At 35.2% G+C, this 27,518-nt stretch overlaps 1 protein-coding gene across 2 annotated transcripts in view; it reads right to left on the bottom strand.

Moving 5' to 3' along the window:
• Nucleotides 1-27,518, bottom strand: part of LOC109045657 (collagen alpha-1(XXII) chain-like) — a 52,354-nt gene that overhangs the window by 13,926 nt on the left and 10,910 nt on the right. The window contains exons 4-39 of one of the 2 annotated variants that reach the window (XM_042745126.1): nt 26,097-26,177; nt 19,563-19,674; nt 19,282-19,405; nt 18,859-19,134; nt 18,133-18,213; nt 17,723-17,839; nt 16,816-16,860; nt 16,634-16,696; nt 16,379-16,411; nt 13,246-13,299; nt 11,827-11,880; nt 11,699-11,752; nt 11,188-11,241; nt 10,699-10,743; nt 8,945-8,998; nt 8,734-8,787; nt 8,248-8,283; nt 8,141-8,170; nt 8,004-8,057; nt 7,350-7,403; nt 5,455-5,508; nt 4,901-4,954; nt 4,734-4,787; nt 4,554-4,607; nt 4,390-4,443; nt 4,255-4,299; nt 4,097-4,159; nt 3,697-3,750; nt 3,213-3,254; nt 2,915-2,947; nt 2,540-2,593; nt 1,089-1,142; nt 820-873; nt 687-740; nt 416-469; nt 135-239 (exon numbers count right to left, since the gene is read on the bottom strand). In XM_042745126.1, the coding sequence (XP_042601060.1) occupies nt 135-239; nt 416-469; nt 687-740; nt 820-873; nt 1,089-1,142; nt 2,540-2,593; nt 2,915-2,947; nt 3,213-3,254; nt 3,697-3,750; nt 4,097-4,159; nt 4,255-4,299; nt 4,390-4,443; nt 4,554-4,607; nt 4,734-4,787; nt 4,901-4,954; nt 5,455-5,508; nt 7,350-7,403; nt 8,004-8,057; nt 8,141-8,170; nt 8,248-8,283; nt 8,734-8,787; nt 8,945-8,998; nt 10,699-10,743; nt 11,188-11,241; nt 11,699-11,752; nt 11,827-11,880; nt 13,246-13,299; nt 16,379-16,411; nt 16,634-16,696; nt 16,816-16,860; nt 17,723-17,839; nt 18,133-18,213; nt 18,859-19,134; nt 19,282-19,405; nt 19,563-19,674; nt 26,097-26,177 (2,357 nt within the window). The remainder of the gene's footprint in view (nt 1-134; nt 240-415; nt 470-686; nt 741-819; nt 874-1,088; nt 1,143-2,539; nt 2,594-2,914; nt 2,948-3,212; nt 3,255-3,696; nt 3,751-4,096; nt 4,160-4,254; nt 4,300-4,389; nt 4,444-4,553; nt 4,608-4,733; nt 4,788-4,900; nt 4,955-5,454; nt 5,509-7,349; nt 7,404-8,003; nt 8,058-8,140; nt 8,171-8,247; nt 8,284-8,733; nt 8,788-8,944; nt 8,999-10,698; nt 10,744-11,187; nt 11,242-11,698; nt 11,753-11,826; nt 11,881-13,245; nt 13,300-16,378; nt 16,412-16,633; nt 16,697-16,815; nt 16,861-17,722; nt 17,840-18,132; nt 18,214-18,858; nt 19,135-19,281; nt 19,406-19,562; nt 19,675-26,096; nt 26,178-27,518) is intronic. The other variant, XM_042745127.1, reaches the window with a different exon arrangement.

Raw genomic sequence — 27,518 nt, 5'->3', positions numbered from 1 at the left:
ACTGCATGCTCTCTCCTTTTAAACCTAATTGTCTAGTAGCTTTGAGAATCCACATGGAACATTTGTAACAAATTTGAGCACACTTACACTACTCAATAATATATTTGATGTTATCAAACTGATGAATACACTACCTTTGGTCCCTCTTTGCCTTTTCCTGGCAAACCAATTTCTCCTCTTAAACCAGGCTCACCGGTTGGACCAGGGGGCCCAGGGGGACCATCTTTACCAGCATCTCCCTGGCGGAATATAAATAACCGTTTTAGACAGAGTGAATTATGATTATGGTTCACAATTACATCAGCTTGAGTTAGAGTAATTTATAGATGCTTGGTGTAAAATAACACAAAATGTCCACACCGAAAGCTAGACTTGCCAGTTTCTTTTAGTTTATTTCATTAGTTCATTTTCATACCTTCTCTCCTCTCTGTCCAGCAATACCAGGTGGACCGATGCTACCTGGAATACCCTAAAAAAAAAAAAAAAAAAAAAAAACAATATGTCTACACATGCAAAGACCAAAATATAAATAGAAAAATAAAATAATTTTTTTTTTTTTTTAAATTCCATAAATATTTGCTTTTATAAGTTATAATTATAAAATGAGATGATTAAAAGAAAATATGGCATGCATCTGTTTAAATGAAAAAAATATTTTGGATGTCAGGAATTTGTCAAGAACGTACCACATTGCCTGGCAGCCCTCGGAGCCCCTGAGGGCCTGTCAATCCGGGAGGACCCTAAAGAAAGTGAAGAGCATGACAGTGAAAAGTTCTGAAAATGATAAAAACATCATGTGTCATAAGAAGACAAACTCACCGGGTCTCCGTGTCTCCCTTCCTCTCCTTTTTCACCAGAATCACCCTTAGGGCCCTGTCCACACAAACAAGAGAAAGACATCAGACAGTCGTGTGTGGAATACAGAAGAAACACCTCAACTGCTCTAAAAATCACTGACTTTCTCACAGATATGCCTGGAATATGAAGGTACAGGATTAACAGTGATCATCATATTCAGTAGACTGTCTCATGTGAAGGAAAGCAAGTCAGATGTAAAACAGCTGGATAAGATGATGTTTCTGGTTTACCGCTGGTCCTGCTTGTCCTCTGAATCCCTGCTCTCCAGGAAGTCCTCTCTGACCCTGGATATATCAGAGAATATTAAGGTAATCCGATTAATTTTAGTAAAAGGTATGCTATAATACCTAAAAACACCTTCAAAGTGTGTCTATGTATAATTCAAAAGCATAGTCCACTTTCATGTCATTCCAAAACTAACGTCCATACTATGGAAGTCAATCGAAACTGAAACATGCTGGTTACCAACATTTTTCAAAATATCATCTTTTGTGTTTCACAGTCATACAGGTTTGAAACAACATTTTTTTTCTCCGTTTAAACACTTCATTCATACAGTCATGGTGACTTTGTAATCACCTTTCACAAAGTTTACACTGCACTCCAGAAATGAAACCTGGCTCTCTTTTTAGATGTCGTCAGGGCAGTTTCTCTAGCAGAAATGACTGCATTTGGCTGAACTAGTGAGAACTGCAGTAATTCAGGAGAGTTTCTCATTTCACACTAATAAATTCAGGTGGGAGCAGATACATCATCGTAAAAAGCTTGTCTGTGTTTGTATAAATGATGCATCGCTTGGTATCTGGACTACTTTAGTAGATGAGTGCATGATAGAGAGAGCTTTCATGAATTCAATTTTTCTAATGTGTATAATATAATCTAAAACAATATAATAAACCGTAACATAATATACCTTGAGTAGCAGCCCCGAAAAAGTTGAAAAGTCTGAAGATGGCCAGGTCATGATGTCAATATAGAGGAAGTGACCTGATGAATTATTAATTAGCCCACACTTTTCAGTCATGTTGCCTAATTAATATTCAAATATTCCAAACTTTCACCTTGATCTTTATAAACTGATGTCCTGTGCAGATGTGGTTGAGTTGTCTGGCATTTTAGACTTATTTGCTTTATTATAACTTTTAATATTAGTCAAGAGATCAAAAGAAGAGAGCAAAAAATCTCATTTTGGATGTGTCAAAACCAAAATGTCAACGATTTAGCATCAATAAATCTTTATTATTTTTTAACAGCTACAGTAAATATGTAAATCTTTCTGCAATAGCACTAATCTGTGGATAGATGCACAGGATCTGCTTTTTTAATTGCTTGTGGCCTGCAAATTTTCCCAATAGCGTAATGGTGGTTTTAATGTGTGCCAACAGAGGTACATAATATCAGCTGCAATGCCCCTGACCTTCAGGTTTATTAATATTCCCTTGTGCAGCACTGAATCCCTTAATATCTTTTGTCAGCTAATGCGTAAAACACTTGAAGTGGCTGAATGCACTAGTGACAGTAACATGATGCTGTAAATGAAATCATTCTCACAGGCACAAGAGACTAGTTATTCAACCAAACCTGACTCTCTGCTGCCCTCTTGTGATGGGTTGTACAACCTGCAAGGGTTACTTTATTACATATACAATTAATTTGGAAGTTAGAAACAATAAAAGCTCACCATCTCGCCCGGTTTTCCTTGATCTCCTTTCTCTCCCTTCTCTCCTGGCTTACCCTAAAGATGAGGTAAAAAAAAAAAAAAAAGTGAATATACATGAATGTAAATCAGGTAAAATATCTGGTTCATTATGATACAATGGCCCCAAAAAGTATTTCAGAGTTTAAAAATAAATGCATTAAATAACAAAATATCAAAGCAAGTGGCATTTAGTTTCAAGAAAGACAGCACAAACACACTTTAAGGAAAACGTGTAAGATGATTATGTTAATAGATGCACTCAAACTATAAACTATTCTCAAAATATGATATACATAATACAAAATATACTTGATTACTCAAAATAAGCTCAAAATCAAGACAAAACTGATGACTTACCGGTTCACCAGGTTCAGGAATCACATTGGCCACCTAAAGAAAATCAAAAAACATCACTGTGAAATAATACTGTAATACTATGAATTAAAAGCCATATTCATCAATAAATAGATCATCAGCTGAATCAATACATGATTAAAAATATACATATATATGAATATTCCGCTTCTACGCTCATTTATCTGATTTATTACTCACATCAGATATCAGTTATTATTATTATCATTACTAAAATTATCTATAATTGTATATTTATATAGTTACATGTTTGTATATGTCAATAATCAGCTGTACTCACATTGCCTGGGACCCCGGCTGGACCCCTGGGGCCAATCTCACCCTGTATGAATAAACAGTAACAGAGGTTATATCCTCTTCCTGTCAGCATGTTAATTATCTCATTAATGACCTCATGCCCTCAGGAAACCATCGCTGACAGTTTAATCCTAACTGTGTGAAACCTACAGCAACTCATGGTCAAAAACGGCTTCTCTAAGCCTTCTTTACAGTAGAATGCTGTAATGTTGATAAAGCAAATGTCATTACACAGATGTGACTTGTAGGCAATTTTGTATTTAAACAAAATGAGTCTTAGAAAAAAACTAAGAATGAGTAGGTGTCTATTTTAGTCATATTAAATAATCACAACTATGAAATAACTACGCTCACAAAAACAGTCAATAGTAGTTTTCATGTACTTAAAAACATTAAATCTAAATTTACCAATATTTCATAATAAAATAATCACTATCTGCATTTTTAAGCTTTCTCTTGCCTCTCACCTTGTCTCCTTTCTCTCCTTTCGAGCCAGTAGGTCCATCTTTTCCGCTCTCTCCCTATAAGAGTGACGGAGGGATGAAATCTGACAAAAATACGACTCAAACAAAACCACATTATGTATAAACGGACATTAATAAGACTACAAATTACCGTAATCTCATTAGTCTCATGCAGAATATTATTTTTTATATTTTCTCGCAATCTTTGCAGTGAAATATAGACTGAACTTGTTTTTATGAGAAGCACCCAAGTGAACAGATGATGGTCCTCACAGTAGGAGAGTGTTTTTTTTTTTTTTTTTTTTTTTTTCTAAAGTAGAGTCTATTGATTCTGTTAATCAATAAAAAATCTGATTTTGACTTCAAAACAGCACATAGTGCTGTCCATATAGTTTTGTCTTACTTGGCTTCCTCTCTCTCCTTTGGGTCCTATTGAGCCGACCTCTCCGGGCAAACCAAGCTCTCCCTGAGACAGAACAAGACACGGAGAGAAAGACAGCTGTGTCATGTGTCCTTCTGTCAAGGATCTGTCTAGACTGATTTAAGTTTTACATTCCGCACCCGTTCACCAGGAGGTCCTCGTGGTCCTGGAGGGCCTTCATCTCCCTGAGAAAGAGACACTGGCATTGATGAAAAAGAAAAAAAAAAGGCATTTCCAACCCAGATCTGAAATCAGTAGCCCACGCCACCCTTTACCTTCGGTCCTGGTTTACCAGGGAAGCCGTCCTGTCCGGGTTCTCCTCTTTGCCCCTAAACAGAAATACAAAATAATTAAAACAGACTGCAGTACAACAAAAAACACATAAGAAAAGGTCAAAAATGATGAAGTTCACAGTTTGCTTCATTAAAACAGCTCTAACCTTCTCGCCATCGTTTCCAGGGAAACCATCCAATCCATCTTTTCCTGGCAGGCCCTGGAAAATAATTACCATCATTGTTGCAAGTCTTTTACACTAAAATGAGTGTTTTAGTGTTTTATGGCAACAGATTATTTGAGTATTTTTGGACAGTATGTTTGAGGTTTCATGGTAAAATCTCACTGGTTTTCCTGGTTCTCCTGGTTTTCCTGAGAAGCCTCTTTCACCAGGTAATCCCTGTGAGAACAAACAGATGAATTTAATATCATCTGCTCCCATTACGTAGCTCTAGATCAGTTTGCAAATAAAAACACTTGAAAAATGATTTATTTTGGTGAATGTAAACTTACTGGAGGTCCTGTTTGTCCAGGGATGCCTGGAGGACCAGGAGGCCCCTGAGGACCCTAGAAAAAAATAAATAAAAATGATGTTGAAATTTGACATTCAATTGCTTTTAATAGCTTTCTGTAATCAATGTATTCATATTTTTCTTTTTACAAACTTTTAACAATATTATGTTATTACTGTATTATATTATCACTGCATGTGATTCTATCAGAAGCTGTTCATTTTGTTATTTTTTTTAATCTGACTGATGTTTATTCTGGTAACCACTAGAGTTCACTGTTACTCTAAGAGCCTTTTTCTTTTCATTAAGACAATAATGTTGAGAATGTAATACAGCCATAATACTATTTTTGCATAGCAAGTTTCCATATGTATGACATAAGTAAAAGACCTATTATTTGTTCAAATATTTGTTGTTGGATTCTGCCTTAAAATACAGTATACAGTAAACAGTGTTATTATTCCATTCCAAACATTAAAAACACACACACTTTTTAAAAATAAAGGGCGAAGCGCTTGACTCAAGACTAAGAATGAATGTTCTGGTGGTTCTTACAGGTGGTCCTGGAAGACCATCAACTCCTGGCAATCCTGCATCACCTTTTTTACCCTGAAGAAACAAAGAAGAGGATGTCTATGTTAGGTAAAAGACTTCAATTCAAGTAGACAAGGAATAAGGAAATATTTTATATAAAAATATTAATAAATAAATAAAAATAATAATTAAAAAAATAATTTTTTTTATAGAATTCTGAAATGAATGCAATAATTTATAATTAAAATAAACAGAGATAATAAGAAATATGGAGTAACAAAATATTTTATAAAATAAAATAAAACCTTTTTAAACAGCCAAAACTACTATATTAATACTAGGGAAAAATGAATTCCATGTGAGAGGTCAGGTAGAGTTCTATCTGACATCTATTGTGACTCCATGAATGAAACCTTCTATCTGTCAGAAGCACACAGCAAGGGTTGCACTGCCCTCTGCTGGACAAACAGGAAATCACACTTACGGTAATTTTGTTCAGTTCTAAAAATATGTACTTTAAACACAATATTTAAAATCCTATGAGTGAAGTTTTTTCCCGTGTTTATATATTTCCAACAGAAACAAGATGCTGGGGCCAAACATATAGAAGGGTTCATATTTTACATTATAAAAAAGCCAACATCCTATTTTTATAATCACAGATTATGATTTGCAACTTCCTATAGCATAGCTAGCTGGTTTTAGGGATATGTTCAATCCAGAGAACACTTGCATATACATAGGCTCAAAGCTTTTAGACGTTGACTAAATGCCACAAAAATACAATTTTGATTAAGAGCAATGGGGGGTAAAATTCTCTTGTAGAACATGCTAACATTTTAACATTCCCTGCTTCTGGCACATAAGATAGGAAAGGTATTTTGAAGGCATTACAGTGATAAGAGCTTAAAATAGAGGGAGAGAGAAAGAAAGAGAAAAACTCTTTTTAGCATCACACTCAGGGCTTCCTGCCGTTCTGCAGTTGTGCATCATTTTACACTCACTCAAGCACCACCCGCAGCCTTTCTGAGCTGAGCGCAAGATCTGTTAGATTCCCTCACTAAGAGCTCCTGACAGTGTTTCCCGCTGGGACAGAGAGAACTCGGGCTACACTCAGAACACCTGCAGCCCCGCTGAGCTACAGCACTGAGATACAGGAACTGTGCACCCAAAATGAAAATTCACATTTGCAAGGACAAAAAGTATCATAAATGTAGTCAATATGACTAATGCATATACAATAGCTTTGTGAGAGGAACAGACTGAATCTGGTTTAGCTGGTTTTAGCTGGACTGTTGGCTGGTTTTAGAAGGCTTTTGGACACTTTAATAACATTATTTAATTAAATTACGTTTAATTACATTAAACGTTTTTGCTTGTTAGAAAAGTATAAACTTTTAATCAGATGACAGAAAGCATGTACAGTAGTAGATCATGTAAAATGGTCTTATCAGCAAAGTTTTAGTTAATGATAACAACACTATGCTAAACATCTTTTGTGGATCACAGAAAGAAGTAAGTCATATTGATTTGTTACAAATATGAGGGTGAATAAATAATCTGTTTGCTTGATTGTTCCTTTTTAGAGCTGTAATTCAAATACCATTATTATTTTTGGCAAGAAACAATGTTTTCCGAGAAAGTATTCCGAGAACATTTTAATGATGCTGTCATCTCATCAGTTGGAGGGCATCTGAGTCCGTAAGGCCATTTGAACATCTCCTGTCTCTCTTCCTAATAAGCTCCTCACTTTAATCTGACCCCGCAGAGCACTCAAAAACACCAGAACATGCACTGAGAGCCGCGCTTTCCAGCAGCCAGTCTCTATGGTTACCACGGATCAGGTTCTAGAACATCTTACATCTCCATTAAAAGCAGCCGAGATGGATTGTTACAATAAAATACAAATGTCCTACCCTTTGTCCGTTCTCACCCGGCACACCGATCAAACCTGGAGGTCCAGGTGGGCCCTGAGGAAAAACAGCATAAACAATAGGCTAATTAAAAACAAAGAAATCCACAACAATAGCAGACAGAGAAAATATGATGCTTCTTATTTTCATAAACAGACCATGAATGTGATATTTTATGAAATACAGTGACCCCAAAAAGTATCTGGAGTTTGAGTTTGACTCTGTTCTAAATGTGTCATGTAAATCTATAAATACTTCCACTTAAGTGCTTACACATTGACACAAACACAGAATTACACTAACTACATTCCTTGACACATTTCCAACCTATTAAAATAGCACAACAATGCCAACCATTCTCTTAAAGTGCCCCTATTTTGGATTTTTGAATATCACCTTGAAAGTGTTTTTGACCTTGCATGCATGTCAACTTGTTGTTGGGCACTCCAAAATTCACTCTTTCATTACCCATAATAGGGGCACTTTAAATTGATTTAATTTAAAATGTGTGGTTTAAAACAATGACAGTGTCTGCAACCGCATAAATAAGGCAATCAGCTTTTTTTTCAAAACTAGCTTCACCTTTCTTCTTCAATGTGCATTTTTAAAACAATAAAATTTGTTTGACATAGCATAAAATGACAAAATATATCGTACAGGAGGTCCAGGTGGGCCTTCCGCTCCGGAGGGTCCTCGTTCACCAGGGATGCCCTGAAAACACAAACACACAGTTACGAGAATGCTCTACAAACGCCAAGTTTAAGACTCATCTTCTCAACAGACTGCACACTTACAGTCTCCCCCTTGAGTCCTGCCAGCTGAACCTGACGAAAAACACAGAGCTACTCAATACTGCTATTTTACAACATGATTCATTCAATTAATGAATCAAACGTCTTACCGCATCGCCAGGTAATCCAGCAGGACCTTGTTCACCCTATCAGTAAATACAGTGTTTATTACACAGCGGCTGGCAAGATTTACTGAATAATTAAAATCCCACAGTGATTTGATATTCTGGGTGGAGTTAAACCGGAGTGGAATCTGATAGAGCACTATTTGTCATTTCCTTTGGGAATGAGTTCCTGAAAGTGTGCGGGACAGAGAGCGAGAGATAAAATGACACAGACTGGTTAAATTTTTGAATGGCCGTCTTTGTGGATGAGCCTGAGAAATACAAATGTGTGATACAAAACTATTTAATTTTCCAAGAAAGATGTATCTGTTTTGAGGGTTTTGTAGTAAATAAGTAAGAGTCAGATATCTGGGTGAACTATTAAGAAATACAAAAGGACTATGGGTTTGGAACAAAACTGAGGGTGAATAAAAGACCTGCCCAGATCTTTCAAAGTCAAGCAACAAGTGTCTCCAAAAAGTGTCTCTTTACCTTTTCTCCTTTTACTCCATTTGGACCAGGAGCACCAATCAGCCCCCTAGGACCCTGGATTTAGAGAAAATGAAAGAAAGAGAAGTCATTCAGGTAAAACGTATACTTGACATAAGCTCACATTAATATTGTCTACATGCAGTGTACAGACATGCTGCGCAAAATGGTACATGACAAATTATATACATTATAAAATGATCTGAATACATACGTCTTTTCCTGGAAGACCTGGTTTCCCTGGAAACCCATCTAAACCTGGTTCACCCTAAACAACATTTGAAAGTGAGACGTCATCAAATGGAAGATTTGCATAATCAAGAGTGACAGTAGAGACATTTATAATATTACAAAAGATTTCCATCTTGAGATTTCTATTAATCAACAAATCCTGAAAAAAAGTATCACAGTTTCCACAGAAATATTAAGAATATTAACAACAAGAAATGTTTCTTATGCAGCAATCAACTTATTGGAATGATTTCTGAAGGATCATGCGGAATGTAATGATACTGAAAATTCAGCTTGCATCACAGGAATAAATTATATTAAATACTTGATCTTTGATCATATAACTACAGCCTTTCTTTTAAAAACATTTAACAAATCTTATTAAGACCAAACTTAAAAAAAGTAAAAATAAAAAGTACTAAATAAGCAGTATTTAATTATGTGCTGTATTCTGCTTCCAATTTTGCAATGATTTCATGAAATAAATGACTATTAGTTCAACACATATGCCTTTATGAGCACAATTTATTATTAAATTGCAATATTTTTATATACAGAAAACAGCAGGAGGAAAGCTGAGGGGATGGGAATGTGACTGTAACATGACAAAAACATATGCAATATACACTATGCAGAGCCTGATGTATCAGGTCAGAAATTCAGGAAATATAACAGATGGTGAATGCATCTGTATGATGTATTTATTTTTAATTCAAGGCCATTTGAGTTCAATTGAAAAACCATTCTCACAAAAGCATAATCTGATATTTCCTGTTTCAATGAACCAAGCACTGGTTCTAAAAATATATCCATTTGCACTGAATTACCAGCATTCTTACTTAAACATAATGCATCTTTGCCTAAACTTAGCTTATTTTTCATATCAAAATATTTAACATAATGAAACAGCTGTAAATAGTTCTGAATTACTGTTTGTTTGAGCATCCCAACCAGCCAAATACAGCAATATCAACTCAACCAATGGCATGTGTTTGCCAGCCAATGACAGATGGGCAGTGATGTATGAAAACCTGTACGAAAACAATCATTATTATTATTATTATTATTTATTTATTTTTCCGTTCCATTTTGTGACACTCGTGGCACAAATTTGCTCCATCTTTAACTTCTAAATTAGTTTCAGGAAAGTCAAATTTGGTTTAAAAAGCTCTTAGTGTGCATGCGGGGGTGGACCATCAGACAGACTGAAGAATGACGGCAATGCTCTACCGTGTGAAACTGTTCTTAGACCGGTCTGACTGCACAACGCCCCCACAGAACAGGATATATGGAGTGTGCATCAGCAGTGTGACATCTGTTTGAGTTATTAGTCTGCCTGCGTTCACTCTGTAGAAATATTCCCTCTGTAGCATTTGGATCTGACAGGTATGTACAGTACTTTGTGACAATGACTAGTTTGGGCTCCATCCAAGTTATTCCAAAGCATCAAAACTAAGACGGGGCGCTGACAAGGGGAAGACAAGTGGGAACATTGTCCCAGGCCTTTTAGTGGCTGGAAGGGGGTCTCCAATGACAGACTAAACTAGATTTTTACATTTTCTGAAGACAAAGTGAGTGCTGTGCATGCAAAACCTCGGTGGCATGATGTTAGGAATCATTCATGTCTATAGCATAAATGGTGCGGGACATGCCAACTTTTAATGCTTAATACTAAGCCAAAGTAATGATATTTGTGGTAACAGTTGTTATGATTGACAGGTGTCAGTCATCCCTTACCCTTTCTCCAGAAGCTCCTTTGTCTCCTTTACCTCCAGTAACACCCTGATGAAAAACACAACACACTCTATAACTTACAAATGTCAAAGAGAAGAACACTGGATACACTGTTTACGATCTGTCCTGAACAGTTGTAACACGAAATTGTAGATGCAAAGTCTTAAATACAATTCGTTACTGATGTTGTACTCATTTATTGAAGATAGTTTCAACCACAAAAATAAATACATAAAAACCAAACGAACAATAAAATACAAAACTCAATTAAAATGTATAAAATAAAAAGATTACTGTGAGGAAAAAAATTAATAAAGTAAAATAAAAAATAAAGTCGCAATGGGGAGATATAAAGATGAGTTTATGAGAAATCATGTTGCAGTTGTGAAATATTAAGTACCAGTCATAAGTAATTTCTATTACAATACTCTGAGGTGGAAACAGGCTTTCATAATCATCAGTACATGGTTTAAACACACAGATCATACTTACAGACACCCCTTGAGGACCTGGTGCTCCGGGGGGACCAGCATCACCCTGGATACCCTAAATAAAAACAGGTAAAAAAAGCCAGATCATGTTAAAAACTACTAAGCACATCTAGCACAGTTCAGAAATTAGCATGTCACCAAAAAGTAATAAAACAGAGAAAATAATGGAAAGAAAATGCTGTCAGCAGTTAATGTACAGTGGAGTGTTTATTGCATTATTTACAGATGCTTCTAAATTTGATGTTGGTTTGATTTTACGTGACATCAGCAAGATTGACAAATCATTTTAAAGGTGTCATTACATACTATTTTAGCATTTATCATCATAAAATCATTTAATATTAAGATATATCACATCTTTAATCATTTTTAACAGTCTTTTTGGACTCAAAATGACAAAACAACTCCCCTGAAATTAATTATGGGGGCAAATATTGACAATATGAACATGCAAATTTCTGACACTTGTCTAATCAAGCATATCTATACTCTTCTGTCTAAGGAGGTCTCACCTTTGGTCCGAGAGGTCCAGGTAACCCAGCTTCACCTGCAACTCCTTGTTCACCCTGTTCATCAACATGCCAATGTAAATATCAAAATATACCTTCAACCACGTGCAATTAAACTTTCTGTCACTCACTCTCCCTCCTTTATCGCCTTTTTTCCCAGCCAGACCAGGTAAACCGTCTGATCCCTAAAAAAAAAATTTAAAAAATAAATAAATAAATAAAAATATTGATTTATGTCACTTATAAACACCTACCATCTATAGAATCAAAAATGTTTAGACAAAATTGTATTAAAAAAGAGGGGTAAAATAAAAAAAAATTATCATCGTTTTATTCAGTGTATTGGTTGGATTCAACCTTCTTAATTTTTTTTTTTTTCTCCTATGATGCAAGCGCAGCAAATATAGTGTAGATAAAATGCAATGAAATCCTTTACCAGATTTAAATGAAAGGCAAGATCAATAATTCAGGATAATTCATGTATACAGTAAACACACAAGCGGAAAAAAAAAAAAGACACACACCACACACATATATATGATATATATATATATATATATATATATATATATATATATATATATATATATATATATATATATCCACCACTATGCTGTAAAAGACGGATCTGTAGTTATCAGAAAAGTTTGTTTGCAGATCTTGCTGCTGAAGGGGGCACAAACTGATTTTTTTCTCATGGTTGATAACAACTGTTGAAGAATCGCAATAAACGTGTATTTTCATTAGCATATTTGTGCATCTACAGCTGAATGTGTTTTATAATCAATAGAGAACACACCTAAGGATTTGATTTTAATATTTAATTTTAATTGCATTACTAGAAAAAAAAAATGCAGTGCTTCATTTTGCAGTAAAGTTGAACTGTTTGGTTAAGATAATTTTGTGTTTGGATGGCTGTGTTAAATGTTTTGAGAACAAGTAGCTTACATTGCATTGGAGAAAACTGTCAATCAGTTGAGAAAAACTGTAAGACCAATAACATTACAGCATCCACAAATCAAACCAAAAGGACAACAAGTCCAGCTCTAAATTATCTTCTGCTTCACCTAGACATGACATGACATTAGATACACTAGCATTCAAATTTTTGAGGTCATATATATATATATATATATATATATATATGATATATATATATATATATTTTTTTTTTTTTTTTTTTTTTTTTTTTTTTTTTTTTTTTTCCAGCAACGATGCCTAAGCAGCACAACAGTTTTTGACATTGATAATAATGTTTCTTGAGCAGCAAATCAGCATATTAGAGGGATTTATTTTGGATGTTTTGTTAATGAAGGACCCATTAATGGTGTTTAAAACTCAGCTTTGATCACAGGAATAAATTACCTTTTAAAATATATTTAAATAGAAAACAGTTATTTAAAATTGCAATAATAATTCACAATATTACTGTTTTTACTTTGAGTCTTTCAAAACCTTATTCTCTTTCATTCCCTAAACCTTTGAATAGTAGTGCAAGTTAACTACAAATGCCATTTCATGTTGTTTGCCTATACACAAGTGTGTCTTACTCTATCTCCTCTTATTCCTCTAGCTCCAGGTTCACCGCGCTCGCCGCTGTCACCCTGTGGAGAGAGACGGGACTTTTCAGCATGGCTTTAAAACAACATGTCATGACTTTGGACATGGCCACAAGTGCCCCCCGAAATGTGTCCAAAAGTGGCCAAATATGTTCCTGTGAAAAATCTGACCTTAGAAACCATAGTTTTAAAACAAGACCATCAAACCGCCCAACCAAAAACTCACTGTTTTTGCTTGAAATGATCATCAGACATCATCACGCAAAGAATCCCATACTATAAAGGCATATAAATTATGAAGAAAGACTTGTGAGATCATATAAAGAGGCCAGCACTACAGTTAGTAGGCTATAGTTTTCTTCTGTTCAACACAATTAATCACACTCTAATGCTAAATACCACTAAGGAACCCTAAAGAAATCTTTGCCATTATATCTTGCCTTTCAGACATCTCGTGCACTCCAGGGAATCTCCTGGAATTCTGAGAGTTGAACAGTAAAAGAGAAAAGCTTTTATGACCTGATTATAGTAATGACTTCACACGTAGCAGCAGGCAGCTTGATAGCCTGTAATTACTTTCAAACTTCTTCACACTTTGATAAAGTCAACGGATAACTGACAAATGCCATCAAAGTAACACACAAAATTACCACAATCTTGAGAGCTGCCAACCCCAACAGCATATTGTGGATGCAAATTGGTTTGATTTCAATTAGTTTCTAATAAAGTTATCTATTGATGCCGGTTTCCACCTCAGTGAAAAAAAAAGAGTAAAATGTCAGTAAAGTATATGCAACCGACTTAAATGAACAAGTCATAGACATCATCATAGATAAGCTATTGCATTATGCACTGCAGCAAACATTGTGCAAAGATAGCGGACAGTGTTGAGATGTTGTTACTTAAAGAAGCATTCAAATAGTTTCAGTAAACACTGTATATTGTTCGTAACAATACTTTGCAAGATGTGGTAACATCTTTCTGCATGGGCAACAACTTTTCAAAAGGACCTCAGCTTCAACACAAACATTTCAATGTGAAAAGATTGACAAAACGACCACAAAACAGGGTTTAAGAGAGACAGACAGAGCAACACCTCAAACACAAACATGCGTTTGTGGCATCATGCATTTTAACCAGCCAACTCCTCAATATGCTGCTAGCTAACTTTATACTGTAATACATGGATCATTTGTGAGAACATAGACATGCATTCACATATACAGAATAAACACATAGACACATGGACACTCATGCAAATCATATGACATGTAGACCGACAATTACACGTGCATAAGAAAAAAAACGTTTTCTGAGGGGTTGCTTACTTTCCCAGGTAAGGTTCCTCCTTTATTAAGTCTAGAGGATATTTTTGCCTAATTTATTGTCTGCCATGTTAAAAAAAAAAAAAGTGTTCTTAGTGTTTTTCTCTTAAATCAAGATAGTTACTTGAGAAGGAAAATGACTTATGATATCAAGTATTGCTTCTGAAAAAATATAACAAAATTAAGACACAATACAACAACAGTGAGTTTAGGTTTAGAACTAACAAAAAAAATATCTGTAAGTGTGGTAAGAAAAATAATCATTTTCCGTTTGAATTTTTCTTAACCCACTAACAGGGATGTTTTGTTTGTTTTAAGCATAAACTCACTTCAGTTCATTTTTTTAATTATTTTTTAGAAAATAAGACATGATACCTTAAGTTATTGTGCTTCTCAAGTAAACATATCATGATTTAGGACTGTTTTACAATGCTGTTTGTATTGAAAAGCAAGATCAAAATTCTGCAGTGGAAAATCATTGTTTGCAGAGCATAAAAGGCATTGTAAAACAAATCCATATGAATCGAGCGGTTTAATCTTGTGAGGAGACTTAATCATTTTATATGATGAACAGATTTAGCTAAGAATCGCAGAAGCATCTCAGTTTTCATTAAAAATGTTTTTTTAAATATTCAATTTGAAGTGTTTCAAAGATTAACCACAGACTTATGGGTTTGGAATAACTTCAAGCTGAGTAAATGACGCTTTCATTTTTGGGTTTGTTCAAAACTTAAAAGGTTTGTCCATCATTGTCATCATTTACTCACCCTCATGTTGTTCCAAACCTGTACAAGTTTCTTTCTTCTGTCGAACACAAAAGAAGATATTTGAAAGAATGCTGGTAACAAAACAGTTGACAGTAGCCATTGACTTCTATAGTATTATTATTATTATTTTTATTTATTTTTTCATATTGACTACCATAAACTGCTTGTTTACCTGCATTTTTCAAAATATATAGAAGAAAGAACTCATACAGGTTTGAAACAACTTGTGGATGAGTTTTGGGTGTATTATCCACTCAAGAATAAGAAATATTAATTGTTTTATGTGTTTGATTTGTAATTGTTAACCTGTTCAAGGACAGCATTTGCTGTTTTTAGGTCAGCAAATTCCACTGACCAATCTAGCATGCAACATTTTTCTAGTTGTGGGCGTTATCTGGAATCTAAATTTGGCCAAATAGTGACCGAGTGCAGTGGAAATCTCAAAATATGACTCCTTTCCAGAAGTCTTAACAGATTGTGAAATCGCCATATTCATGATACGAGTGAAATCTAGACATTTACTGAAATTACAATAAGCACAAATAAATGTTTAAATAATGACAGTTGTCATTCTACAGTATTTCCAACACCACAGTGATCTAATTCTCCTGTATGAATCTCTGACTGACAGAGGTTAATTATGATATTATTCTGAGGTAATTATGCCCTGGAGTCTGTACTTCTGTCTGCTGAGCAGCGGAGGATGGGGAGGATGTCTGTTTTAAGCGCTGTGAGTGGGTGTTTGATGCACAGCCTCCTGTTTTGCATGTCCTGTGAGGTTGGAAGACCCATAATTCTGCATTTCAAAATAAGGTATTTATATTGTTTTTATTCTCAAAAGAGCGGCAGTTTCCAGAGTTTGTCTTTTCTGCTATGTTCTTTTGTAATTCTAGACTTTGGATTCAAGGGAAGAATGACGTTTTTGATGAATTGGCTTCTGGCTGGCACGAAATGACAGAAACACACACACACGTGCACAAACAAACACACATACATTCTTGAGGAGTTTGGCTGTTAAATTCATGACCTTACCTTCTCTCCTCTATCACCTTTGATAGAGATAGCCTGCAAATAATCAATCAACACCGATCAATTACTCTCCAGGCCCAGGAAGACAGAAACAGCAGAGATGGAAGCATATCAATATCATATGAAAATATATCTTTTTTTTCTAACAACTAACTATATTGCAGAAAACATTTCTAATATACAGTAATGTTGCCTCTGTTTATCTAAACAGAAGCAAAGCTAGATGAAACTTTATAAGTGATAATATGGATGTCGTACACGCTCTCCTTTCTGCCCTTTGGGTCCTGGCGGTCCTTCTGCCCCTTTAAGACCAGGATCCCCCTGTAGATGCAGAGTTTACGCAAAGAGCCAATGAGGAACCCACTAAAAATGCATCCAGAGATGTGCAAAAACGTAATAAAGTCATTGTGCGGTGCTGTGATACTGAAACATTATATGACCTTTTCACCCTTGGGCCCAGTGACACCCGGTAGACCTGTCTCTCCCTGTAGGATGGGAAAGATTGAGAGAGAGTGCAGAAGAGAGAGATGAGGGGATACATTTTGATTGACAGAGGTCAGAAATAAGAGTGTGTAAAGAATGAATGCATTACAAAACGAAACGGAATGCATTACAACAGAAAGTTTAGATTAAAAAACTGATATCCAGCCTTATAAATATAAAAGTTCCAGGTTAAATAATAATAATAATAAATATCCATCAAAGCATACTGTTCATTAACACAGAAAATAATTTTGACTCTTTTGAATCTGCTTGGGGGGTTAAAACATAACATGCAGCCCATTTTATATGAATTATATACTCTTATAATGTATATTTAATGATGGCTTACATTAATTCTGCACAATCTATGTTATTTTAGCTGCTGAAATACAGTAATAGGTTCTAATTTTATTATTTAGTAATTCCTTATTTTTTATATTATTATAATTTTATTTTGGAAAATTTCACATAATAACTAAACTTTTTTATTAATTATTCTTTATAAAATTGTATCACACTAGTCTAATGCTAACATGTTTATTTGTTGAAGTTTTGTGGCTATAACAGTGCAATGACTTCCATAGGTGCATTACTGTAAATGTTTGCTTGTATTACAAAGTGAGGGATGAGCTGAAATTATTTTCTGTGGTAATCAACAACATGATCACAGATGGTGCTAACAGAACCCAAAAGAGTATTTAATATTAACATGACCAAAATGTCACATGACTTCAAAAAAAAAAAAAAAAAAAAAAAAACATAACTTTGGTTCCTATATCATAAGGCTGATATTCAATTTTTTGCATGTTAAACATAGGGGTTCACCAGCTTTAAGAGTGTGACCTTTGACCTGGAATGTCTTACCCTTTCCCCTGCAGGACAGGAGCAGTTGACCGCGGCTGGTTTCTTCTGCTCAGCGCTTGTTGGTTTTGGGGTGGGCAGTGGGAGTGGGGGGGGCTCAGTCACCAGAGATTGTTCACACTGAGTGAGAAGAGAAAGTGAACGCAGAAACCGAAAGAGACAGGATGTGTTATGAAAGAAAGAGAGAGGAAAGGAAGAGGAAGCAGCTTCAGATGTTCAGCATTATGAGTATTACTATATTCTGGACTCTGGACAAGGAATATTCCCCATCTATATCAAAGACTCAAAACAAAGATCTTTGAATCCTTTGGAGAACTTGTTCTGTTCGAAACCGTAAGTTTTTGCCTTACTATCCATGTGATGACATAATGAAGGTGAGAATAAAGGTTTGTACGCGAGTCAGATGCACTTACTGGGCCACCGGGAATATCACAACACGTCTCTTGCTCAGACTGTTTGCCATCACAGTAGATCACCATCCTCTGGAGGTCAAACTATAGAGGAAACACAAACAGAAACACAGGAACTGGCTGTATTAGCTGATTTCGGTTAACTTAAAAATTCATAAACACATCACCATTAAAATATTTGAGGTTAGTCAGTATCTTTGATGTTTTTACAAAGCATATATTTTGAAAATGATTCCAATTTAGTTAAAATATAAGTGCTCTTACATAAATCTTGCCCACCCAGAGGTTCCTATTATTAATATTGAATCCAGTTAATATTTTTGTGGAAACCGTGATACATTTTTTCAGGATTTTTTTTTTTTTTTTTGATAATTAGAAAGTTCAAAAGAGCAGCATTTATTTTAAATATTAATTTAAAATATTATAAAAGTCTTTACTGAAATTTTTGATCAATTTAATGCATCCTTGCTGAATAAAAAAAAAAAACTATTTTTAAAAACATGATGCTAGTGATGAAAAACTGATGCTAGTGTAACATCAAATCATAAATCACTTATTTACCATGAAGTACCATGCAAATATTAAAATATATATAAAAATGATCATCAATCAGTACCTTAGTGTAGCATGGTGTTATAATCTGATCATGTTACAATTACAGCACTTTTGAGCAAGGGAGACTTAATCTTGTATAAAATGCATGTTAATAAACCATAACTATTTGCTTACATCAATGGGAACGCTGTCATACAGTCTCTTGCCGATGACAGTCTTTCCCTGGATGTCGATGTCTTCTCTTTCCTCTATGGGCAGCGTCTCAATGTGCTTGCAGTCAAGGAACAGGGACACAGACTTGGAGTCCACCCTCATGCCGATCTTATGCCAGTTACGGTCAAACAGATTCTCCACCTCTGGGTTCTTAAACACGGCCCGGACCGCATCTTTTGTCAGGCCCACAGCATTGTACTCCACCGCCTTGTTCTCCCCGTCCAGACGGATGGAGACCTGGAGGATATTCTCATTACAGCCTGATCAACTTACATTACCTTTATGTTATAAATGAATTCAAAATCAAATAGATTTTACTTTTGAAGAGGATCTTCAGCTTCAGCCCTACTGTTTCAGCCCCATTCAGGACACATTAATACACACCTGTGGGATGCCGTATTTGTCATAGACCTGCCACAGGTACCAGTCTTCTTTACGAGAGGTCTTCCTGAACTTAAATGTGGTCACAAAGGCATATTCTTCAGGCAGACCCTGAGGTAACACATCTCTACAACACAAGATTTAAAGAAATCTCTCATTAAAAAAAAGAAAAAGAAATGTGTATCACCTTGTACAGTATATTGTCGGAAAACAAACAATGTAAATTAAGGAAAAAAACGTAGTGTGATTTTTGCATATGTCACTGAAAGAAATGATTCTCTTACTCTGTTTTTTGGACGATGGGCATGGTGCCAAGCCTGACATAGGGGGTCTGACCTGGCTCAAATTTTTCTCCAAGAAAATCTCTTACATTGAAGTACTCCATCAAATCAAATCCTGGGAAAAAAGAAATACATTTGTAACAAAGTAAGCTATTATTAAGTAAACTGTACAGTTCCCTGAATAAAATATGTCCCTGTAGATTATTGTTAAAATGTATTTTCATTAACGATCACTAGATGGAGTCCATGAGACAGGTCAAAAAGACAACATGCTGTTTCTCAATCAAAGGATTTACTTTTATAAAAATTGATAATTAAGAATAAAATATCATACAGCAATAATCCACAAAAGGCATATGTGCAATGACATAGGTTCAACTTGATTTAGCACATTTCATATATGGAAGTAATTAAAAAATCCAAAAACACTGACACAGAATTCAAGTTAAAATACAGAATTAGTTAACACAAAATAATGTGTGAAATTAATAAATCAACCATAAATTATTTATATAATACTATTATTATAAATTGTATTATTATAATGTAGGGGACCTGTAACTATATTATTTTAATTTATATTATCCTATAGATAGATATAAAATTATTATAATACTTTTACTAGAAAATTATTATTTGATTATATTAATATATTTTACCACAAAATGCCATGACTCACCAATCGAAATCAAGTATTCCAGAAATTTATGTAATACATAAAGGGCAAAAATTATCGAATAATTGGTCACCTGGGTTTTCAGCTTTAAGTTTCTGAAAGCAAAATGTCACGTCTTTTTCCACATCCACACTCAAAAAAAGTCCAAGCCTCTGGGATCAAACATGACATCATTGTTTGTTTAAAAATAGTAGAGCTATGCTGTGTGTGTGGATATCAGCCCACTAATTAATGCTTCAGATCCGCAGCCAACACTCATTAAACTACTTGCTGCACCAGATGTTTTAAAAAACAACCTTTCATGTGCAATTATGTCACTAGTTCTCCAGCATGTATGTGTGTGTGTGTGTGTGTGTGTGTATCTACTGAGGTTAGCAGTCCTGGCCTTCCACCCTATTACAGCGGCCAAACCAGGGCGCTCCTATAACCAATACATAGTCTGTCGCCATGACGATGCCAGTGGGGCCCTGGGCGTTGCCTGAGGAGGCAATTCAAGGGTCGATTTGGAAACACACTAATGCTGGTCTCAAAAGAGCTCTGGCTACATGACGCTGATGGTTTGTGTATATGACGCCTGTGAGGGTCATGTAGAGAGATCTCACTTTCACTTGATGAACTCTCATGTTGTTTTCTTAGGGCAGGTGTGTTAATGTCAGCAAACTGAGATTAAACAGTCTAGAGAGAAGGATTATTTGAACTGAAGGATGTTTGGAGTTGTTTGGCGGTGGTAATGTGAGAACGTGCCAGTCTAGGCCAGACAGTGTGTGCGTGTCTGTGTCTGTAGTAGAGTAACAGGTGGCTACAAACGTAGAAAGCAGATACTGTATTAAAAAAAAAAAAGGCATACAAAAACAAAAGCACTTCGACTTTTCATCTTTGCGTTCCCAAAGCACAACGAATTCCTGATGGTTTCTGGCAGACCAGCATCACACATTCTCACGTTCCATCTGTGCTAGTTTTTAATTGACATCTTTGGCCGTTACGGTACATCTCAATGTTTTTGCAGTCTCTTGTGCCATTAACACTGTTTCATGTTAAAAACAGTTAAGGATTTTAAAACAATGGGCCAATACAGCAAGTCTGGTGTAAGCTGCCCCTTAAAGGAGAACTTCGCAAAAAAAATTAAATTTCTATCATTGTTTACGCACCCTCATGTTTTTCCAAACCTGTATGACTTTAAAACACAAAAGATGGTGTATAGCATTATAAAAGTAGCTCATACAGTTTATAAAGAAATTAAGAAATTATTTAATACAGTAAAACAGTAATATAGTAGTATTACAATTTAAAATAACAGTTTTATATCTGAATATATTTTTAATATATAATTTATTCCTGTGGTGGCAAAGCTGAATTTTCATGAGCCATTTCTACAGTCTTCAGTGTCACATGATCCTACAGATATCATTTTCATATGATGATTTTATTTATTTATTTTTTTATTTTTTTTTGGAACCTGTGATACTTTTTTTCAAGATTCTTTGATTAATTAAACGTTAAAAGAACAGCATTCACTCAAAATATATTTAAGTCTTTAATATTACTTTTTTAGCGAATTAACATCAACAACAACAAAAAAAAAAAAAAAAATGAAAAAATATGCTCACACTTTTGTTACTAATTATTATTGTGTATATTTGTATTCTATTTAGAATATATACTGTTCTTTTTTTATTGATTCTATGCCAAACTTGAAGTAAATATACTGCTATTATTATTATTTTTTTTTTTAATTGTATTCGAAAAAGGTTTGGAGTTTTTTTTTTTTTTTTTTTTTTTTTTTTTTTTACTTCAACACGATATTAACTCAAGTGACGTCATTAAACTTTAATTTGTAGTTTTTGAACCTCTGAAAGTTTAGCATCTTAAAAATAAGACTAATTTATCAAGGTGTTCTCCGTGCACTTGTATGGTTAGTTTGATGTATTCATTCGAGCTGTTTGATTTCACACCATGTTCTACTCTTCCTCCAGCTGTTCGCTTCTCATCAGCTCATTTCCACGACTCTCTGTTTGTCTCAGCGTCTCCATGCGCCAGGCATGACTCTCTGCTGGTAGCGTTTCTAAGCCTGGAGGAACCTGTAATTTGGGCCTGGCGAGTGAAAGCGTATAATCACGACCGAGTCTTATTTTAAACAGTGAGAGAGGGAGGAAGGCTGGGTGTGTTCTGTGGCACGGCACAGATGAGTGCGTTCCGACTCGTGTCTTTGATCCGAACACATGCTCTTCTGCACACAACGCAACAATTTGGAAAACCAGCCCAATGTTGCCGCATGAAAACTCTAGACTGCGTTTTACACACAGTCACAGTGTGTCAGCGTGACAAACGTCTCTATGGTTCAAGCGCATGTCTTTGATCCAGACGCATGTGCTAAACGGATCTCTTGGTGTTTTCCCTGAAGCATTGACCGGCATACGATTTTTAAGATGCTGAAATACAAAGCATCTTAAGATTATGTTCTATTTCTTTGTACCCTATATATCAGGATTTGAAATGTGCCGATCTTTTGAAAATCTCCCGCTCAAAACGTGCTGCCTCACCATGCGCATGCGCAAAACCTGTAAATCAAACAGCACTGTCATGAATTCGACCAAAGAAAATTATATATCAAGATGAATGCACTCATATTACTATGGAAGAATGTGCAACACACAATATTGTGGAATATCTCCAAAGAAAAGCGGTATGTCCAAAGTTGCATACTCAGTAGGTAGGCTACTACATTTGAAATTTGTACTTGCTTTAAAACCATTAAAAAGTATGTTTTATATAGTATGAATATGGGTAGTGATACTTGGACATACTATATCTGCCTTGTTGTTACTGTCCCGTGACCTACCAGTATCAGTTGGGTTGCTTAGTAAAGTGTAAAAATAGTAAAGTGCTTATTGAATGCACACTTCAAAATCTCGGCACAAGTAGTAGGTAGTAGTTTGTCTGGTATAGGTTTTACCTACTGTTTTTTGAATATGAATTCAGACATACTCTTTTGGCATACTGTTTTTCTCATATTACACTGTAGGGAGGTATTTTTCAGTGTCCCACTCTTATGACTGCACATGTGCATTGGCTGGTCCTGAATTATATGCTTGTTTAATGCTATTTGAACTTAAGAAACAACATTTATGGGATATTTCAAATTAGCAACAAAATCTAACATGAACTTTGTTTTTTTTAATGTGAGCGTGGCAAGCATTTGTTTTAGATTTCAAGATTTCCCTATTCAAGTACAGTAGATAAGACTTAGTACTGAATACCCAAATAAGCTGCCTGAACACATTGTAAATATGGCCTCCAAGTGAACAGACTCTTCTTGAAGGGACTTGGTTCGACTCTCAGTAGGCTTATACCTAAAATCCAATAAGACACTTTTGATAAAGAATCTTTCAAAAGTGGAAAAGTGGAAAACTTTAGTAAATTAAATTATATGAACCATGTAATTGAGTTAAAGGCATATTCACCCAAAAATAAAAATGTCATTAATTACTTACCCTCATGCCCCAAATCCGAAAGACCTTTGTTCAACTGCGAAACACAAATTAAAATATTTTTGATGAAATCCAAGAGCTTTCTGACCCTCCATAGACAGCAACGGTCCTACCACGTTCAAGGCCCAGAAAGGTACGAAAAACATCGACAAAATAGTCCATGTGACATCAGTGGTTCAACGATATTTTTATGAAGCTATTTTTTTTAACCCTGAGTTACCATCTTCTGCCATTATCGAGAGTACCACGATTATTTTGGACTATTTTGTTGATGTTCTTGGTACCTCTCTGGATCTTGACCATGGTAGGACCCTGTCTATGGAGGGTCAGGAAGCTCTCGGATTTCATCAAAAATATCTCAATTTGTGTTCCGAAGATGAACGAAGGTCTCACGGGTTTGGAACAACATGAGGGTGAGCAATTAATGACAGAATTTTCATTTTTTTAGTGAACTATCCCTTTACTTCATTTCTTATAAGGACACAATGATGTCACATTTCATTACAAATGCTTTTTCTTGTTGTTAAGTAACTTTACAGAAGCAATCTTGAGTCAGCAACCTTTTACATCCATTTTGACCTTGCCTTGGTTAAGAGTGATGTTCCAAACTTCAGAAACAGCATGCAGATGTTGGCAGCTTCAGCATTTGTTACATCTTATGTGAACCTGGAATTTCCCTGAAGATTTAGCTTGTGTTGTTCTCTTGAATATCACAGATTACAGGAGCAAGATGCCATAATTACACTTACAGCCACCAAAAGAGGAGAGATGTAGTCTAGCCAGTGCAGTCCAAAAGAACCACAACCAAACAGATCTAAGCACTTAAACGTCAAGCCTACAAAGCTGAAGAATCAGAAGCGAAGAAGAAAGTGCACTGATCCACAAATAATGTTAAGACACAGAGAGATCACACTTTAAACTTCATCTGAATACCAAAGACAACACTTTTCCTCATTACAAGTAGTATAATTAGTCAAACGGACCACATTTCAGAAACTTCCAGAAGTTTTACATTGTTTTGAAGCAATGCATACATAAAAAAAAATATAAAAAGAAGAAATAGCTCTTTGTCTTTTTTCAAAGCATAAATCATGAATCACCTCCATTTTCCAGGGTTGCAGCTTCTCTGAGGATTTTTCAAGATTGATTCACACAGACAAAAGGGGTTAGAATTGTACCTTTTGGGGTACAACAGTTTGTCACTGCAGCAGTACCCTTAAAAGGACATATTTGTACCTTTTTTACCCATAGTAGGTACATATAAGTACCTATTACGGTACGTATTACTTCTCTAAGATACTAATATGTACCTAATGGTACATTAGGGAAAAAAAAAAAGTCCTTTTAAGGATACTGCTTCAGTAAAAAGCTGCTGTTGTATCCCAAAAGGTACAATTCTGGCAACCCTTTTTTCTGTGTATTGAGCAAATAAAACATGGCCAAACCTCATCAGATTTACGAGTAATGGTTCTCTTGACCATTTTGTACATAGCAGTTCAAAATAAGACCTTCTATAGTGCACACCCCTATAGCTCCAGATTGTATAGTCATTTACTTACACAGGTAAGAGCTCTCACTCTCTCTCTGTTTCAATCTGTTTTTTTACTTAGGTTGATGAATTTGAGTGGGTGTCTCGCAGAGGAACTCAGAACCCCCTGAAGACCCAAACACAACATCCTCCAGATCTGTGTAATCACTAAAGAGCTCCACATTTCTTAGAACAGAGGAGGGCAAAAGATCTCTTATTTCGCAACCTCAGTGTCTCGCTGCAACGCTTTATGTTTTAAAGAGCAACCTTCGGGGAAAAGAAAGCTTTATTTTTGATCCAAAAGTACTTTACACATAGAAACTAGACTTGTAGTTTGTGGTATTAATACTTACATTCACACAAAAAAGACTTTGAAGTGAAGGATTGGAAGTCCATATGTCAGAATCATCATACAGTTCACTTCTTTCTTTATTTTTGACCTCTAATTGAAATAAAACACACTAGGGATGATTTTCATGTAACTGTGTAACCTTGAGAAGAAGAAATGTTTTGATTTTCTCACATCTGAAGATGAAAAAGAAACACTGATATATTGGTATATTAAAGGATCATGAATCACTACAACTTCAGTTGTAGACGATATCACTGTATCATCCATTATGTTTCATGTTAAAAGCCAATTTATAACAAATTGACTAAAGTAAGCTCAAATTATAATTGAAACTACATTGTTTTTGCTATGAGAAATTGCTGACTCATAACTATTCATGACACCATGTAACCATTTTAAGATGCAAAGAGTGCATTGATATGACACTGAAGGGGCTTTCATGACACTTTTACACTAAAGCATTATGGGAAGAATAGAGAAGAGAAAACATTACCTGGGACCTCCGTCAGTCCAGCACTGGTGCTGTTTGGCCGGAAACGGCCTGCCTGGACTTTCATGTTTGGACAAAGGACATCTGTGGAGGGAGAGACACACAACATTATGGTTGGACATAACATTGGATACACCTCAGTTTTTATGACCTTATGAACAGCAAGGCACTCCTCCACAGGTGTTTAGATTATGGATAGCAATTTATTTCTACAGTTAGAAGAGTAATAATTTTAGTTCTATTTAAGTTAATATGATACATATGGAGTTATTTCAATTTGTGCTTTATTAACAGTATGGGGTCTCCTGTAATTTCTAAACATCTGCTTTTGTGGAAACGGACCTCAACATTAATTCATATTGTGAAATGTAATTTTTTTGTTGACATTTTCTTGTACAGGCTCCAAGTGCTCAGGCAATCTGCCGTGGTATTTTGGCTGTGACAAACCTTTTCACTCATAAATATGTAACATTTAAACATTTTATGTTAAGACTATAGACATAATTGGAATGAAAATGTATTCAGATAGCGATGTGAAAAAAAAAATACAACTTGGCATGGCCTTTTTTTCTCCAATGAATGCACTTCTTTTTCAATAGCAAATGAGTTTTTACGACAGGGAAGTCCAGTCACTTAACTGTAGGGGGCTCCAAAATAACAAAAATGCACAAAACTACATGAATTTTCTTTAATATTTCAATATCTTGTTGTTAGACAGCAGAGTTATTGAGTTTCAGAAGCTCAATAATGTCTCAAACAATGCTCAAATTTGCCAAGATACTGTCATCAAAAGTCATAAATGTCAAAAGAACATCATGTTTTTACAAAACCAATTGATTTGACTTTCTATTTCTATCCACTCTTCCAAACCTGTATGCGTTTTTATTTTTATCTTTTTTTTAGCACAAAAGAACGTCAAATAATTTTTGTAACCAAACAGTGGACATATACATACAATGTATATATACGTATACATATTAATAATATATACACACACTAAAGTTATCATATTATATCTACATATCATGTTTTCAATATGAAAAAATTGTCTTATTTGAGTCAGTATTTATCATATCATCATAATTTACATTTCTGAGCAGTAAGCAGGAATGACTTTGAAGAGGTATGATTTTACTGGCAGCTGAAGGAAATGAACAGTTGAGAGTGACTGTCACTGTAATATTATCCATCTTCCTCTCTGTGCTTGAAGACTGTTAGAGGGTCAATTCCAAGCACTCCAGTGTAGACATGGTGGCATAACTTATGACTCTAGGATGCTGGCATAGAGACATGGGCAAAGTTACGGATTGGTCCAGTGAGCTGAGAGTTTGGTGGAGTGCTGCTATGCTAAAGTCACAGCGGGGATAATTTAAGACGTACAAACAAGCAGATTTCAAACAGCGACACATAGCTATTGACAGCAGT

Source organism: Cyprinus carpio, chromosome B19 (genome assembly GCF_018340385.1).
Source record: "Cyprinus carpio isolate SPL01 chromosome B19, ASM1834038v1, whole genome shotgun sequence".
In the NCBI taxonomy this organism is placed as follows: Eukaryota; Metazoa; Chordata; class Actinopteri; order Cypriniformes; family Cyprinidae; genus Cyprinus; species Cyprinus carpio.
This window is presented reverse-complemented; position numbering and strand designations above follow the sequence as displayed.